General features: G+C 40.2%; 1 protein-coding gene across 8 annotated transcripts in view; it reads left to right on the top strand.

The window, feature by feature from the left end:
• Window positions 1-16,422, top strand: part of mybpc2a (myosin binding protein Ca) — a 56,911-nt gene that overhangs the window by 15,471 nt on the left and 25,018 nt on the right. For 4 of the 8 annotated variants that reach the window (XM_028600310.1, XM_028600305.1, XM_028600311.1 and 1 more), the window contains 7 exons: window positions 7,774-7,857; window positions 8,000-8,148; window positions 9,191-9,308; window positions 9,545-9,593; window positions 13,998-14,054; window positions 14,141-14,313; window positions 14,586-14,718. In XM_028600310.1, the coding sequence (XP_028456111.1) occupies window positions 7,774-7,857; window positions 8,000-8,148; window positions 9,191-9,308; window positions 9,545-9,593; window positions 13,998-14,054; window positions 14,141-14,313; window positions 14,586-14,718 (763 nt within the window). Of the gene's footprint in view, window positions 1-2,550; window positions 2,569-7,146; window positions 7,162-7,773; window positions 7,858-7,999; window positions 8,149-9,190; window positions 9,309-9,544; window positions 9,594-10,040; window positions 10,462-10,522; window positions 10,836-13,997; window positions 14,055-14,140; window positions 14,314-14,585; window positions 14,719-16,422 lie in introns of those variants that run through there. The other 4 variants (XM_028600308.1, XM_028600306.1, XM_028600313.1 and 1 more) reach the window with 4 other exon arrangements.

The following is a 16,422-nucleotide window of genomic DNA, read 5'->3' as shown; positions in this document are numbered from 1 at the left end:
CAGCTCTAATGATATGTAGGACGGATGCTGCCAAAATGTATAAAAACAAATCCATACAGAAATAAATAAGTTTGGGAAATAAATAAGGGGAAAAATGCAAAGAGAAAATAATACATTAGTAAATACATTTAAAAATAAATTAATTTAAAAATAAATGTAAAATAAACAAAAGATAAATGCAAAATTAAATAACTACATTTTAAAACTTAATATCAATTCATCTCCCATTTTATCAAATACTTAATGACTACAATTTTTTATATTATTTTTGGTCCATTTGATGGCATGTGAATCTATTATTATTTATTTTTTTGGCAGCCTCTCTCCTCCACACAATGATCCTACATTCAACACAATGCCTGACATACAGGAGAACTGACATGGGAGTACTGGCTAGTTTTTTGAGACATTCGCCAGAGATTTGTTGTTGTCTGGACCTTTGTTGTGTGATTCTAACTGCGGTCACTTCATAATCGGTATATATATTTTCACAACCTGCAGTATACGTCGCACGATAATACTGTTTTACATGTGTGAGAAAGAAGTCTGAGATAGATTCAGAATGGCAGATTGCTCCTTGCATTTCTTTTCCCTGTGTTCCTAAAAATTCTGTCCAATCCATGTTGAGGGTAATGCATTCAGCTAAATGTGTGAAATAATTATGTGTGGGGGTAGTAGCCCACAGCGAGTAGCTACATGATATGTGATATATATATATATATATATATATATATATATATATATATACTATAGATCAGTGTGCTGCAGCTGCAACACTGCACGCTTTTATAGGATACAGAGTATGTTTATGGAGATTTCCTCTGCCAGTGGCACGCATTCAGTTATAAGTAATGAGTCCCCTGAGAGAGAGTAAAACATACTTTGTTGTACATTTAGAGCCCATTTGTGTACAGTTTCAGTTCACCTTGTTGGATTAAATGTCAATTCATATTATGGAGCAATAGCAATACGGTACGTGCAAGAAAGATGAACACATGTTTCTATGTGTGTTTATTTTAGTGTATGAGCAGACACTTCCATTCAAGATGAATTATTGCATAAACTTTAAGTGGCTCGCTGAGAGTGTGTGCAGGTGCAGTGACGAGGTAGAGCATTGAGTTATACCACTGCTACTCATTTTTGCATAGTCCCTGTCTTTGAAAGAAGGGGAACACTGGCCAATAGTAATATATAAAAAAACAACAAAAATCAATGAGCTAAAATAACATTCGACTTGAAAGAATTTGGTTGACACAACTTTAGTTTGCTTTTAACACCCTGACCTTTTGTTTAACCTGCTGTAGTGTATTCACAGCCCATATCATATTCCAATGAAGTCCTAAACAGCTAGTATGTCCTCTTAATCCTCCACTGTGTTGTGTCCACTGTGTTGCAACAACCTGCTGCCACCACCTCCCTCTGATCAAATCTACAACATGTTCTGCCGTCTTGTTACTGGTAGCCCTGGAAGTGTAACATAGATCAAAGACATTAGCTCATAGTGATATACACACAAGGTTGGCGGTTCGATCGCCAGCTCCTCCTGTCCACATGTTAAAATGTCCTTGGGCGAGACACTGAACCCTGAATTGCTCCCGATGGTCAGCCAGCACCTAGCATGATGGCTTGTTGCCATCGGTGGGTGTGAGTGTTAATGGGCGAGTGTAAAGCAAATTATGCTTTAGATAAATGCGCTATAAAAATGCAGCCATTTACCATTTATATACCAGAGCAAGACGTTTATGAGATAGTGTAAGTGTTTGCTTCAAATGATCAGGGCTACTTGACCACCAATCAAAGGGCTACACGGCAGATTATGGTGTTGGCGGGTTTCTAAATTAGTAAATGTTAATTAGCTGCTGTTAGCAAAGCTACATTTTGGGCTATATGTAATGGACCAGAGGAAACTTACCTGAATGTGACTACATCAAATCTCAGACTTTCTTCTGAACTTCAAGAAGGGAGGATAGTATGAATAGAATACTATAATATTAAAGCTAGAAGATGAACTGAACTGTGGCAATACATGTGACCCTACCCAATTACCTGAATATAATTTGGATCCAGCCTGACTTGGGGTCTCAGATCAAGTATCAAATACCAGGAACAAACTGCAGTCAGTGCAGCAGTCTAGAGAAAAGATAAGATAAGAACTGTCTTTGTCCCGAGGGAAAGTGTTGTGCAGCAATTGTAGTAGTGCAAATATAAAATATCAATAGGTACAAAGTACAACTATAAAAATATCAATAAACAGTGGACAAAAGCCAAATTATAAACAAGGTTAAGGATTGTGTGTGTGTGTGTGTGTTGTGTGTGTGTGTGTGTGTGTGTGTGCGCATACTCATCAGCTAAATTAAACACATTGATTTATCTCTAAAATTACCAATATCATTTACAGAACCATTGCTAAGCATTATTCTGTCATAGTTGTGTGTGTGTTTATGTTCAGTCTGTATATGTATGAAATACTTATATTACATTATATCTACTATTATTTCCACTCATTTGGTCTTCTAATCTGCTTAACCTGTGCCTATTCTTCATTAACAGATGTCCAGCCTGCTGTAGGTAAGCGCTTTGCTTTGTCTTATTTGTAAGTGTGTGTGTGTGTGTGTGTGTGTGTGTGTGTGTGTGTGTGTGTGTGTGTGTGTGTGTGTGTGTGTGTGTGTGTGTGTGTGTGTGAGTGTATAGAGTTCCAGACTTAAGATATCGTAGTTGTCTCAGTGAATAGGCTTACACTGTATTGTCTTTAATCCGATCTTTGATGAACAGCTTGGAACACACACACACACACACACACACACACACACACACACACACACACACACACACACACACACACACACACACACACAGCCTGAGGTGATCAGCATCACTGTAGGAAGTATTTTAACCCTTCATTGTCCACACTACTAATTTCCATGTACCAACTGTTTCTTTTCATTCAGCGAACAATGAGCCTAGGGATGGTAAGGAACACAGCACACTATTTCCCAGCCTGCTTGTGCTTTCCGTTTCTCTGCTTGTTTTGTGACAACCACTTCGTAACATGTAAATCTGTTACTGAGTGTGACAGACTGAAAGTGTTGCTCCCAGAAGCCTGGGACTGCTCTGGTGACGGCCATCATTGGTGGTTAAGATCAAAGGTTTTCTCACAGCAGATGGATTCATTATTGCTTATGAACGTGATAATTATTTTTTGCACAGATATAGCCTTGAAGATTTCTGGACATTGAGTATAATAATGATCACAGTAATAACTTTATTTATGTAGCAAACAAAAGTGACAAAGTGCCTCACAGCAAATAGATAAAGGGACGTAGAAGAAAAGGAGGAAAACAATGCAAAGACACAACTTGAAAGCAGCTCGAGCCATCAGATAAACTGTTAGATGAAGCAATTAAATAAAATACAAATATAACAGACAACAGAGAAGTTTATGACAGCAATAAAACCCAAGAGATTAAAGTGGTTAGATTGCTTCCACCAAAGCATCCAAGAGAATGTTTGAGAGTGTTTTCAATGTGAAATGAACTGATAAGGTCTGGTTTATTAAAAGTGATATATGCTGCCTATACTAATGCTGGGTATATATCAAATGTGTGTGTGATATGTGGATATACTACAATATACTACTACTGACTGATATAACAGTGCAAGACTGCTGGTAACCACACTGGTAATATGATGTATGTACAACATGAGATTGAAGGAGTTTGAGACACTTATCTGGTGGTGCTCTGATCATAAATGGAGAATATACTGAATAAGTAATGACTGTGAAATTACACTACTATACGTTCCTATGAATAGAATATTTTATGGATGGAATGGATAGATATGTTACTATTTTAGTGCAGTAATTCCCAGTCAGGCATAGAATATTTAATAATCTCTGATTTTACGGGTCCATAAATTCCTAATCCTTTCCTAATAATTCTCTAGGAAGGTTCTTAGAAAGAACTATGTAATTTGGCATTAATTATAATTAAATAATCAATTCTAATTGAATGCTTTTAGTCAGTGAGTAGCAGGTAAAGCTAAACAATGTGCAATTTGTCGATAGGCAAAGTAGCAAAGCAAGTATTACAGGGGCCATAACACATAAAAATGAATTTAAACAGACAAAAAAGTAAATAAACAAGAAATTGTCATGGTTAAAATAACAACCACTCAGTTAAGATTAGGGAACAATCGTGGTCATGGCTAAAAGAAACAAAGGTTGACTGTTGAAACAGGAAACGATCAGCAGTCTCCCGTGTTATAGTCCAACATCTTCTTGACCCATCTATCCACCTGAACTCCTCTCGATGTGAACTTTGCTGCTGTAACAATTTAACCTGACTTCCACTTTTTTGCCTTTTTTGGATTAAAGAGTCACTAAAGGACTTTGTCACCTTAACAGAAACATAATTTGTTCTTCTTGGGAGGACAGGGTTAAACTAAACGAGTCCCAAACTCTGTCTCTCAACTCAAATAAGTTCCAAATAACATTTATTATTTCCAGAAATGTTTCGAGAAATTATAAGGAAGTTATCAGGAAATTCTGGGCCTGTAAAATCAACTGAATACTTTAAAGTGCTCATATTATGCTCATTTTCAGGTTCATAATTGTATTAGAGCATTGAGATTAGAGAGATTGTACCAGAATAGGTTTACATGGTTTAATTTTCAAAAAACACCATATTTTTGTTATACTGCACATTGCTGCGGCTCCTCTTTTCACTCTGTGTGTTGAGTTCTCTGTTTTAGCTACAGAGTGAGGCATCTCACTTTTATCCCATCTTTGTTGGGAGTCGCACATGTGCAGTACCTAGGTAAGGACTACTAGCCAGTTAGAAGCAGAGTAGGGCGGGCCCTGACAAGCAAGCTAGTGTGATCCCAAACAAACCTGCTTCAGCCGGTAACCATGGCTTTGGGTCAGCAGTTTACGTTCAAACCCGAGTCTGATCCCGAAACACAGGCAGAACAAACCAAACCAGCTTTGCAACCTAGACTGGAGCAAGACGTTTCAGAGTGGTAAGTTATTTAAATGTTAACAAATTAGTCTTTCATACGTAACATTTTAATTCTGCACTGTCTCCTGGACATGGCGATACAGCTGTCTGAACTCTTCGGGCCTCCGCTCTAACTAGCTTGGTTTGAGGACGTGCCCCACTAGCAGCTAGGCGAGCGTTACAATGTGTGTTACAAGGTGATGCAAAATGATGCGCGATTGTCACAGAAATAAAGGCTGGACTACAATAGAGCTGTTTCGAGCAGTTAGTGAACAGTGTTTTCTGTGGGAGATGGTAGCTCCCTTTGGGCTTTTTCACTTTGTAAACCTATTACATGCACAAAAAAGATATATAACACAATAAAGGAAAGGGAAAAAGCCAAAAAGCATAATATGAGCTCTTTAATGTGGGTTAAAATTGCTGTCCTCATTATCCAAAATTTCAAAACTTCCCTTCTCAGAACCAAGGACAGTATCTGGAGATAATTTCACCATGCAACCCTTATCACAAACACAGCAACTGTCCAATGTAAAACTGTAAGAGCGTAAAAATTCAAAAGTGTCCCGTGGGTGCCATTCCAGGATCGGCTTTACCCATTTAGCATTCTAACTGAAACCTTTTAAATCATCCTGAACATCTGAACTTGGATCTGTCCTCGGGGGCACTTTTGATTAAAAGATCAAATTAACTGAGCCCATAAAAAGAGAGAGAGAGAGAGAGAGAGAGAGAGAGAGGAAGAGGAAGAGGCGCCGACGGTGTGGCTCTCTGAATTTATGGAGGCGCATGACCTTATTTGACACGTGACCCTGGCTCCATTCTCTCAGCAACTGCTCTCGTCCAATAGATGTCCACCCAGGGCCCTACTCACTCTACGTGATTGGTGGTCTGATGTTATCTTTACCTGCTGCTTGTCCATAAACCCTCTTTTCCTGTAACACTTAAGGCTCATTTATGCTCCCTTACAAAAACACTTAACGTCTATTTTAAATGATGTAACTGTCATTGCCCACATACTTCCATAGGTCTTTTATGTTAGCATGGATGTTAAGCAATACAGTACATCTACTAGAGGAGGCTCGAGCAAATTGGTCTCACACGGACCTCCACTTATCCTTTGTTACTGTCCAGCTCACATTTAAGTCCTGTCCAATCTCCTCCCAGCTGTTCTGTAGTAACTTGTTGTTTATGTGCTCAGGCAAAGTAAGTATACTGTAGATGTTTTAAATTTCTGACCAACTTGCCCAGCCTCTCCTCAAAACGTTTTTAAAATATAGTTGTTACCTATCGTTGTGTCATTGCCTACAATGCCCCCAAAATTTCCAGTGGTAGTGCTCAGTTTTGTCCGTATCTGTAAGCTTTCAGAAAACATGCAAAATACGGACAAAATGAGCGCCGAGCATGGACAGAAGTCTGCGTCTGTATCTAACGTTGAACATAAATAGCCTTTACAGTATTCTGACCCTGTTTACACTTGGTTTTAAAATACGCCTAGGGCGATTGGATCACAAGTGGATAGTGCTAAATACACGATTACTCAAACCACTTGACAAGGTGGTCTGGGACGCATTTGACCACATATCTTTTGTAGGGTTAACGCTAACATATCCTGAAATAATAATCCTCAAGGATGTAACAGGAAAATACCTCATCAATGCAGGACGTGGTGGTTATTTTGGTGGCAGTGTGCCAACACTCTACAACCTACCCATTTTACGACAAGTTGGATGAAGTGTTGGGTGGTCTTGGCCTTGTGTTCGGATCCCTGAAACGCATTTTAAAACCAAGTGTGATCAAGGCCTCGACTCAGGAAGTGAGAGAAACAAGAGTTTATGCATATTACATACAGTTAATAACCCTCCTGACTTTAGCACAGTCAAAGTGATTTTTGAACTTGATTGCTGAAGACATAACTCATTAACAGTTGTGTTTTTTTTTTTGTAAAAGAAAAAAACAGGATTTGTTAATTAGACTCAGAGAAAGAAAGATGTGTTTTTTTGGAATGTGAAAGCACGTTGATTTAACGTGTGAGTGTTCCTCACCTGAAGTCAAGATTATCATTGGGCCTATTAACGCTTGTGTTAAACAGCACACATACTGTACAGACTGACGTGTTCCCCGCTCTCTCTTTCTTTTTCCCCATCTGATGTAGAGTTGCCTCCCGATGGTAAGAGAAATGAACACATTATCGTATCTGTAAAGCAAATCAACTGACAAGCAAACACCTTACAGAGGTTTAATCAATTTACCTGCAAAAGAAACAAGTGAATGGTTTAAGACCAGCTCATTTTTTTTTATCACCAAGATAAGAGTGTACAGCCTCAGCTTATGTTCAGTCAGGGTAGATTGCAGAGTCAACCCTAATGTGATGTCTTCAGAGGTGATCTGAGGAGTTTCTTTATTCCCTGGGGCCATTCTGTTCCAGGGGACTCCTTGGTGGCCTGTCATTTATCAGAGGGTCCCAAATGGTTTATGCAGTGTAACAGTAAAGGCATTGCTTGCTGAATATTTTTGCCTCATGGAAAGACTGTTGCTCAGTTTTAGTGCCAGATAACCGTATAAAAGTAATAGCTTCTGAGATCAGCGGGTGGAATTTATTGGTTTAAGACATCTCATCAACAAATTGATGATGATTAAGAAGACTGCTGATTAGGTGGTTTGCTTGGTCGACTTGTCTCCTGTTGTCATCCGTTTGTTGTGTCTTTATGTGAGTCGTTCCCATCATGATTTCTAGCTTTAATTTATATTCTGTGATTCATCTATTCACCACCCATCACAGAACACGTAGCAGGGGAGGATCCTCAGATGTCCGAGCTAAGCGGCATGTTCGTGCTGAAGCCGGAGAGTGTCACGGCAACAAAAGGTCTGGCAAGACGATCCGCCATAAAAACCCTAAATTACATCCCAAATGAAAGGAGTTGCCCACTTAGTGCCAAATTCCCTCTGGAATACAGACAGCTAATCTATTTGAATTAATTACTGTGTCTAATTCTTCTTCGTGGCAGGCAAGGACATCACGTTTGTGGCTAAAGTTGACTCCTCAAGCCTGCTGAGGAAGCCGAACATGAAATGGCTGAAGGGGAAGTGGCTGGACCTGGGCAGCAAAGCTGGAAAGCACCTGCAGTTCAAAGAGGTCTATGACAGGAACACCAAGGTGTGTGTGTTCATACTGTATATGTGTACATATAACCTTTGTACATTCATCGTTAGGTTAGTAGCCGTGCTAACGCTGTGGCTCTAAGCAGAGCAATAGATTGATAAGTAGATTATTTACTGTCCTTTACCAAGGAAATGTGTTGTCATATCCAGGCTGAATGAGTGAAATACGGCGGACTTTCCCTCGGCAACGGAGCAATCCCGGAAGTGGAACGTAAACGAAATAGACTAGTCACTACCCAATCCGTTTTAAACCTATCCTGATCCTAACCATTCTAGGTGAAAGCATAAACTCAACCATCTTCGCACATGTCTAAAACAAATCGGCTTTCCGGTACGGATCGGGCAGCCGCAGTGTTTACTGCGAATTAGCAATGCTAGCATGCTAAACGGCTAAATAAGATAATGAACCTGGTAAATATTACCTGCTAAACATAGCACCTTAGCATTGTCACTGTGAGTACATTACATTACCATCTTGTTTTATATGTCATAGCTGCAGCTTCAACATTGAAATCTCAAACTAAACCAAAAGATATTCTAAGATATTCCAACTATTTAGTTTAGTTTAGTTTAATTTGTGTGTGTGTGTGTGTGTGTGTGTGTGTGTGTGTGTGTGTGTGTGTGTAAGAGAGAAAGAGAGAGAACGTGTCTCATGCCCCCCCTCAACTTTTAAATGAATCTGAGACTGCAGGACTGTAGGTTTGCATACTATCACTTATTTTATATCACAACTTCCTCATTCAATGGATTTCCCACTTCTGTGACACAGATACTTTGTGCATTAACAAACTGGAGGGAATGATGAGTGTGTAATCAAACAAACGCCACCGACCAACCAGCTAATAAAAACAAATATCGGCTCGATGGCTTTATCAGCAAACCGATATCGGTCAAACCGTGTTATGTGTACTCTGAGCTTGTGAGCACGTCAAGCATATCTGTGCATGCACGTGTGTGTGCACGGGCGTTCATTTAACTGCATATGTTTCTAGCACATCATCCCCCTCTCTCTCTCTCTCTCTCTCTCTCTCTGTCAGATCTACACTTACGAGATGAGCATCATCAAAGTAGTGGATGGAGACGCAGGTGGCTACCGCTGTGAGGTCACCTCCAAAGACAAGTGCGACAGCTGCACATTCGAAGTCTCCGTGCAGGGTAGGTCTGGAGACAGACAATCTCATTATTGTCATCTTCCATTCTGCGTATCCACCATTATTATATAACCGGCTTTGTCAGCCAATAACTCAGTGAGTGCGATATGCATTAGGTCCTATCATTTAGTGGCCTAGCGAGGTCATCAGTCCATTATTCCTTTGCTGCTCAAAGCTCGCTGTGTAATGAATTAACCTAGCCGGGCTCTCACCAGTCTTTCTCCTACTGTCTGCTTTCAGCTGTACAAGAGGAGCAGCAGGACAACATCTTGGAGTCGTTTAAGCGATCGTGAGTGTCAGTGTCGGCGAGGGTCTACTCAACATGTCACCCGTCACACTGTCTCCCATATGCTCCTCTGTAGATCGCTGCCTCTGGGCATCTGTCAGTCTCAAGGAGTGTCTCTGCCTGTGTGTCTGTCTTTCCCTCAGTTGTAGCCGACTTTGTACAAGTCAGTCCGTCTGCCTTCTCTCTCTTTCTGTCACATCTCAATGCGTCCGCCGCCTTGGTGTTGCTTGCTTCACCTGGAGTCCCTCATGGTTTAGCATCTTATGTACTTCATCACATGTCTCGGTGGCAGTCTCTGAAGACACTTTATATATACATATAAAGTGTCTTCAGAGACTGCCACCGAGACATGTATATATATATATATATATATATATATATATATATGTATCTCTTTCCCTCACTGGCTATTTCTGTCTCTGCATTTGCATGTGTGAAGTGTATCGGAGTGTGTATTCTGTTACTTTTTAGCTTTTTTAAAGAGTTTATTTTTTTATTTCAGCTGTTCTGAGCCTGTATACTGTATGCATCCTATGTGATCGTAAATCAGCCAACACTTTCTCACTGACATCTCGAGTCTCCATGTTTGTAATCTGTTTTTAAAAATATAATTTCCCTCCCTCGTTAGAGCAGAAAGGCGCAGGTAAGATGAGAAACACAGCAGGCTAAAAGACAGAATCATATTGTGGTTTAGACAGGATGTCAGTGTGCTTATTTGCAGAATGCTCATATGAAGGAGACAGAGGGCAAGGGGAGAGGTTGGTGTGATGAATGGAAAGTGAAAAGTTGGTTAAAACTCAAATTTGTTGCTGAAGAGATAATGAATGAAACACCTTGTTGTGTGGAGGTCATGCAGCTCAACCTCTAAAAGGTAAGCATGGAGAGTACTGTCTCCTATAAGATCCTCTGTGTTTTTCTCTAAACATGTATTACTGTCAGATTCGATCCATTCTTTAGGATATTCACTTCTGTTCACTGCTTATGTCTGTGGAGTTTTTTTCTTTTTCATTTTAACTCTGTGTCTTATGTGTTTCATGTCTGAAATAGCCCAAAGTTTCAATCGTACCTATGCCCCAGGCATTTCAGGCTTATCCTCTTCTTCATGTTGTTGCTTGGCTGACTGGTTGGTCAGCTGAAAAGGCTACAAAGGGAAACAGAAAATATTCCATGGAATACATACTGTACGATGGCAGCCACCCGCCACTCAGAGCGGCACGCTCTTAATTATGCATATAATTTAAACGGGTGAGTTATGAAAGAAATTCACCCCCCCAGTACCAGGCTGTAAACATGCTTATTTCTGCTGTAAACAGGGGCGGAGTGGGACCAAAGAAATCTACCGGGAGGGTAGATTGTTCCTTTTGCGTCTAACCTTCTCAGCTCCACCTTTACCTTTTCTTTTTTGGCTTTTCATCATTAGACTCACACACTGTCTGTTAACGTTACTGATAGACTTCCAAATGTGACGAGGAAAAGTTTGATGGCTTTACGTCATAGGCCAAACAGGGCTATGCCATTTGGGGAGGGCCGCACACTGATCCCCCTATATTTCTGAAAATCCTAGACATGGTTGTGGCCTGCACTTCGTTAGTCTGCTGTGGCCCGCCGTATGGGTTGAGCAGAGGCTGCACAGTTTGACCAGCAGGCAGCGGCCGCACACCAGGCCGCCGGATGGTATTGCTAAGAACTTGCAATGTATAACTATTATCAGACCGGCCCTCGCAGCCTTGAAACACTATCGGCCCACCGGGAAAAGTCCCCACTCTTCCGATTGCCACTCTGCTACTGGCAGAGTAAAGTTGGACATTTTAATATCGGGGTCTATGGGGATTGACTCCCTTTTAGAGACAGCCTCAGGTGGCCATTCAAGAAAGTGCAGTGCTAGATTTATTGCTGCAACACAACACAAGAAAAAAAAGAATGTGGATCTATGTTCCAGCCACAAGTATGGAAGTCAAAGTGGTTCAGCAGGGTAGAGGTGGGCCCCATGTATGTGTTTTTTGATTTTAGAATGGGAGTAAAGAAAAGTTTAACACTTAGCGGGGGTTTGGATAGAAAACAGCCCTGCATTAAACAATGTGACAGATAGGGCTGGGCGATATGGAGTAAATCAGATGTCACAATATTTTTGACAAAATACCTCAATATCGATATTGTGGCGATATTCTAGGGTTGAAAATTGGTGCTTTAACAAAATATCTTCACACTTAGATTTTAGATAAATAATCATCAGTAATGTGGACATAATGTCTAAGTGTGGAAAAGGCAAATAATAGAACAGCTAGAACAGGCTGGTAAGTTCAGAAAAGTACATCACTTTACTGTAATGCAGCCTTTAAAACCACAAAAACACTTATGTCATATCATGATATTACGATATCGAAAATCTAAGATGATATCTAGTCTCATATCATGATATCAATATAATATCGATATATTTCCCAGCCCTAGTGACAGACTGCTTTGGTGGGTAAGACATTAAAATTGATCAAGGAAGTCCAATTTGAGTAACAGATCCATGGGTTTGAAAGCTTATCAGACACTGCACAATGGTTTATAATACCCAAGAGACAGGATCTTACAACCTTAGAAAATTATCACTGGCGGCAAAGATTTTAGTTTTGGTCGCAACACTATGGTCGCAAAATTACAACTTAAAGTTACAATGTAATGCACCAGGAATGTGCGCTTCCATGTATGTGACGTTGGGTTGTGCCAAATGTTGAGACCTTCTATTGACCCTTGCTGTTACGCTGTACTGGACTCATTCAAATAAATAAGGTGGCTTTACAGTCCCTCCAGGATTTCCAGATGTCGCGATTGCGCCAATTCACGCAAATTCAACAAATCACCGCAAATTTGGTACGACTCACAATTTTGACCAATCACCGCAACTTTTCTGCAAATTTGACCAATAACCTGAAGTTTCCCGCATCTTCAATCAATCACAGCAGTTCCATGTGCACTCTGAGAGCCAATGACCAAGCAGGAGTCAGAACAGGTTTATGAAGTGTTTCTGATGACATCGGCCAATGTGAGAGAGATGAGCATTTTGTGCTTTGCTCTCAATGCACATGAAAGAGAGTTCATCCCCTGAGTCCCATTTTCATGTGAATTCTAGTCCAACTGACTTCACCACAACAGATTTGGAAAATCTGTTTTTTTTACATCGGTGAACTTTAGTGTAGATGATGAAAAGATGCGTTAAAACAAACTTAGTGTAAAAGCTTCCTGGAGCGCCCTTCTTCCCTCATTTGATGGTGCTATCTCTCAAAAGTGCGCAAGTAGGTTGAAATGTAGCAATTGTTGCATGCAGTATACTGCTAACATCGTTTTCATGCTCACCCGATCATTTGGTGATCACATGCGCCGCGTGAATGAGGGCATTATCACCCTGGGAGAATTCACTGGCTTACAGCATGGCAAGGACAATTTGGATGGATGTTATCCTTGGATGAACCGTTCATCCATAGGATGAACACGATTGCTCGGAATGGCTTTGAATTTATTGGCATTTACCTTTGTCTCTGAGGGGTTCAATGAGCCTCAACAATGCCAGGAAAACTTTTCCAAGAGGAAAACAACAAGCACTTGAGTCTGTAGACATTTATTGGCGTGTGCCACACACAGTTTTGTCACCTTGTTGAGCACAAGAAGGTGACTGATGACTCGAGACCACGTGATTGCTTCTCATCACTTGGAAATGTGCATGTGAGGGGGGGGGGTAATAAAGGGTTTATGCAGTGGAACACAGTTGTAGTTTGCCCCTCTGTGAAGTTCTCAACATACAATTCTGCATGAAAATGCATCGAGTGTGTACGTCCATTTACTGATGTCTCAGACTTCCATATAACATCACCTTGAGCCACATCTGTACTAACAACATTTTAGCCATGCTTTAGAACTTGTGCAATCAGCTCAATAATGCACTTGTGCTTCCCGTGATTTACAGTATGCAATGTTTGTGTTTGACCGCTATGTATTTTGCTTGTCGGTTGCTTATATGCACGTGTCTGTCTGTCACTTGAATTTAGGGCATGATGGTAGCTTGTAGTCCTCATCAAACGCTCTGCTCTATGTTCTCACTCATCCTATTATTTCATCTATCCGAACACAGGATGAAAAAAAGGGTAAGCTTTAACTACAGCCACTAATTCATTATAACTCTGCTGTTGTATTTGTTTGTGTTGTCTTTCTTGGGTTTATAATTGTATTTTAATTTCTGTGTGTATTTATAGGTCTGTGTAATGTGGAATAAAAAGGGGGATGTATTATTAGAAATGTATATCTCATAATGCTCTTTTTTTCACTAACCAATTCACTGGTGTTGTAAATAGCACAGGTTTATAAACATACTGTACCAAGATAATCCCCCACCCCCCTCCATCTCTTTTCTTTTAATTCCAGTGGAGATGCAGGTGAGGATGCTGGTGATCTAGACTTCAGTGCCCTGCTTAAGAAAAGGTAACAGCATCTACAAAGTACAACAGTCACAGGCATACGTCATAACTTAAATTTGGGTCTCTTAAATTTGGTTCTCTTCCAAAAAGGGAGAAGAAACACAAGGAGGTTGTAGAAGAAGTAGATGTGTGGGAAATCTTGAAGGCGGCTAAGCCATGCGACTATGAGAAGATTGCCTTTGAGTATGGCATCACAGACCTGAGGGGCATGCTGAAGAGGCTGAAGAATATGAGGAAGAAGGTGGAGCCCAAGAAAAGTGATGGTGAGGAGCGAGGGAAGAGACAGGACAGGTGTTATGAGGCAAAAGAAGACTAGTGCAGTAGGGGTGAGGTGGCTGGCAGGAAACAAGCTCTTAAACGCAGGAGGCCGTAAATACCAGCGACGTTTAAAGGTCTCGGGGAGGGGGGGAAGTTACATTGCAGGGACAACAGGTGGAGTGTGTGTTAGCATAAACTTGCTGCTGGTTGGCACTTATGGATTATCTGGCTGTTAAAGCAGTGGTTGAACTATACTAACTGGATACTTTCTTGTCAGCTTTCCTGAGGAAGCTGGATTCAGCCTACTCAGTGGACAAGGGCAAGAAGATTCAGCTGTCAGTGGAACTAGCTGACCCCAACGCTCCAATCAAGTGGCTCAAAAATGGACAAGAAATCAAACCATCAGCCAAGTGAGCAAATTACCATTTTAGGTGGTGCATTGAATGGTATATGTTAAAGAATATACTACAGTAGTAAAAAAAAATTTTTTTTGAGGGCCCTTGAGTGCCAACTATACTTTAAACTATAAACTCAAAATCATGGACATGTGTCTATTACGTTACCTGTAGGTTTTCACGTTCATTGCTGATATATTGATGGAGGTTTACCACTCACTGCAATCTTGGTAGTGGCCAGAAAAAAAGAATAATTTAGACACAGAGCACACACAGACGCCTCCATAACTGAGGGTGATTTGCTGAGACTCCCATCAATCAGGTAACATGGTGTTTTGGACTCTTGGTCAATATTTCTATTGAGCCAAAAAAAGATTATTCACTGTATATTGTTGTGTCAATGCTTATTTCCATTTATAGGAAATAATTATACAAATATATTTAATATTATACAATCACAAATATAAAGCAAATTAAAAAGAGAAAGGAAAACATTTCAAAATAAAATAAATAATTGCAACAAGCTGTAAACTTTGACAACATCAAGTTGTTATGGCGAATGCGTTAGCAAACAATTGCCAATTTACACATCCAGACCACCTGAAGCAATATTAGCAATTATTAGGAGTTGTGTTTCTGGTAACCATGTCCAATATTTACTCTCCTTTTAGATCTGTTTTGGAAAGATAGGAAATATCTGGCTTTTGCTACAATGCTTCATTATTTTAACCAGCTAGTAGTTAACTTTGTCTGTGTGCCACTTGGTGCTGGGTAACCAGATTATTAGAGCTTTTTTTCGGTGCTAAAACCAGCTGCCTGCCACTGCTGGAAATGAGGTCTATGAAAGTGGTGAGATTAGACAGTTAAACAGTTAAACAGTTAAATTGTGGAGCAAAACAAAACTACAACCCTTGAACTAGAAGACACTAAAACGCTTTGTAGCGATTGAAACCTGCAGAGTTGGTTGATAATTATCTGAGGGTTCCTAGCTACAAGCAACCCTTTTGCTATTTCTTCCATTGTTAATACAAAATATTATCACAAAAACACACTTCAGAGGTAGTAACATTTGTTACGTCTTGTGGAAAAAATGCACTTTAGAGAGGTTATAAGTTGTTTCAGTCGCCATTGCAGGTGGAGTTGGATAGTAATCATTCCTATACAGTCAATACATGTGTGCTTCATGTAAAACTGTATTGTTATGTTCACTGGAGTGTTGGGTTGTTATGTTAGGTAGTCAGCTGTCCAAAGCGACTAGCATTAAGAGTAACTTGTAAATAGTTGGACTAACTAACATAATTAGTAGCTTTTTAACTAACTAGACATGATGATTATTATTACACCTGGCATTGCATGTGGACTGAAAGCCCACTCTGATCAGTTGCAACAATACTCTATATAGAAAAATAAAAAATAAATCTGACTTTCTGACTAACAGACAGTAAATATAAATGTTAGTTTTGAGCCTCTTTAGCCTGCTGAGCTCTCCTCAGTGTCTCTCGCTCCCCTCTTGCTCTTTCCCCTCCTTCAAAGGCTTCTTTTGGTGTTTTATTGAAGAGGGTACAGCTGTTGCGAGTGGTGTTTTTTCAATGGCTTCACCATCTGCCATTTTGAGTAGCTTAATGCTGTTTATTGAAAGTAAGGCAGTCGTATCCTGTTTTGATGAAGACAGTTACTATGGGAAAGGGGACTTTTTCCAGGCTCTGCACTGTGACCATC

The sequence above is a fragment of the Perca flavescens genome, chromosome 15, assembly GCF_004354835.1.
Source record: "Perca flavescens isolate YP-PL-M2 chromosome 15, PFLA_1.0, whole genome shotgun sequence".
Classification (NCBI taxonomy): Eukaryota; Metazoa; Chordata; class Actinopteri; order Perciformes; family Percidae; genus Perca; species Perca flavescens.
This window is presented reverse-complemented; position numbering and strand designations above follow the sequence as displayed.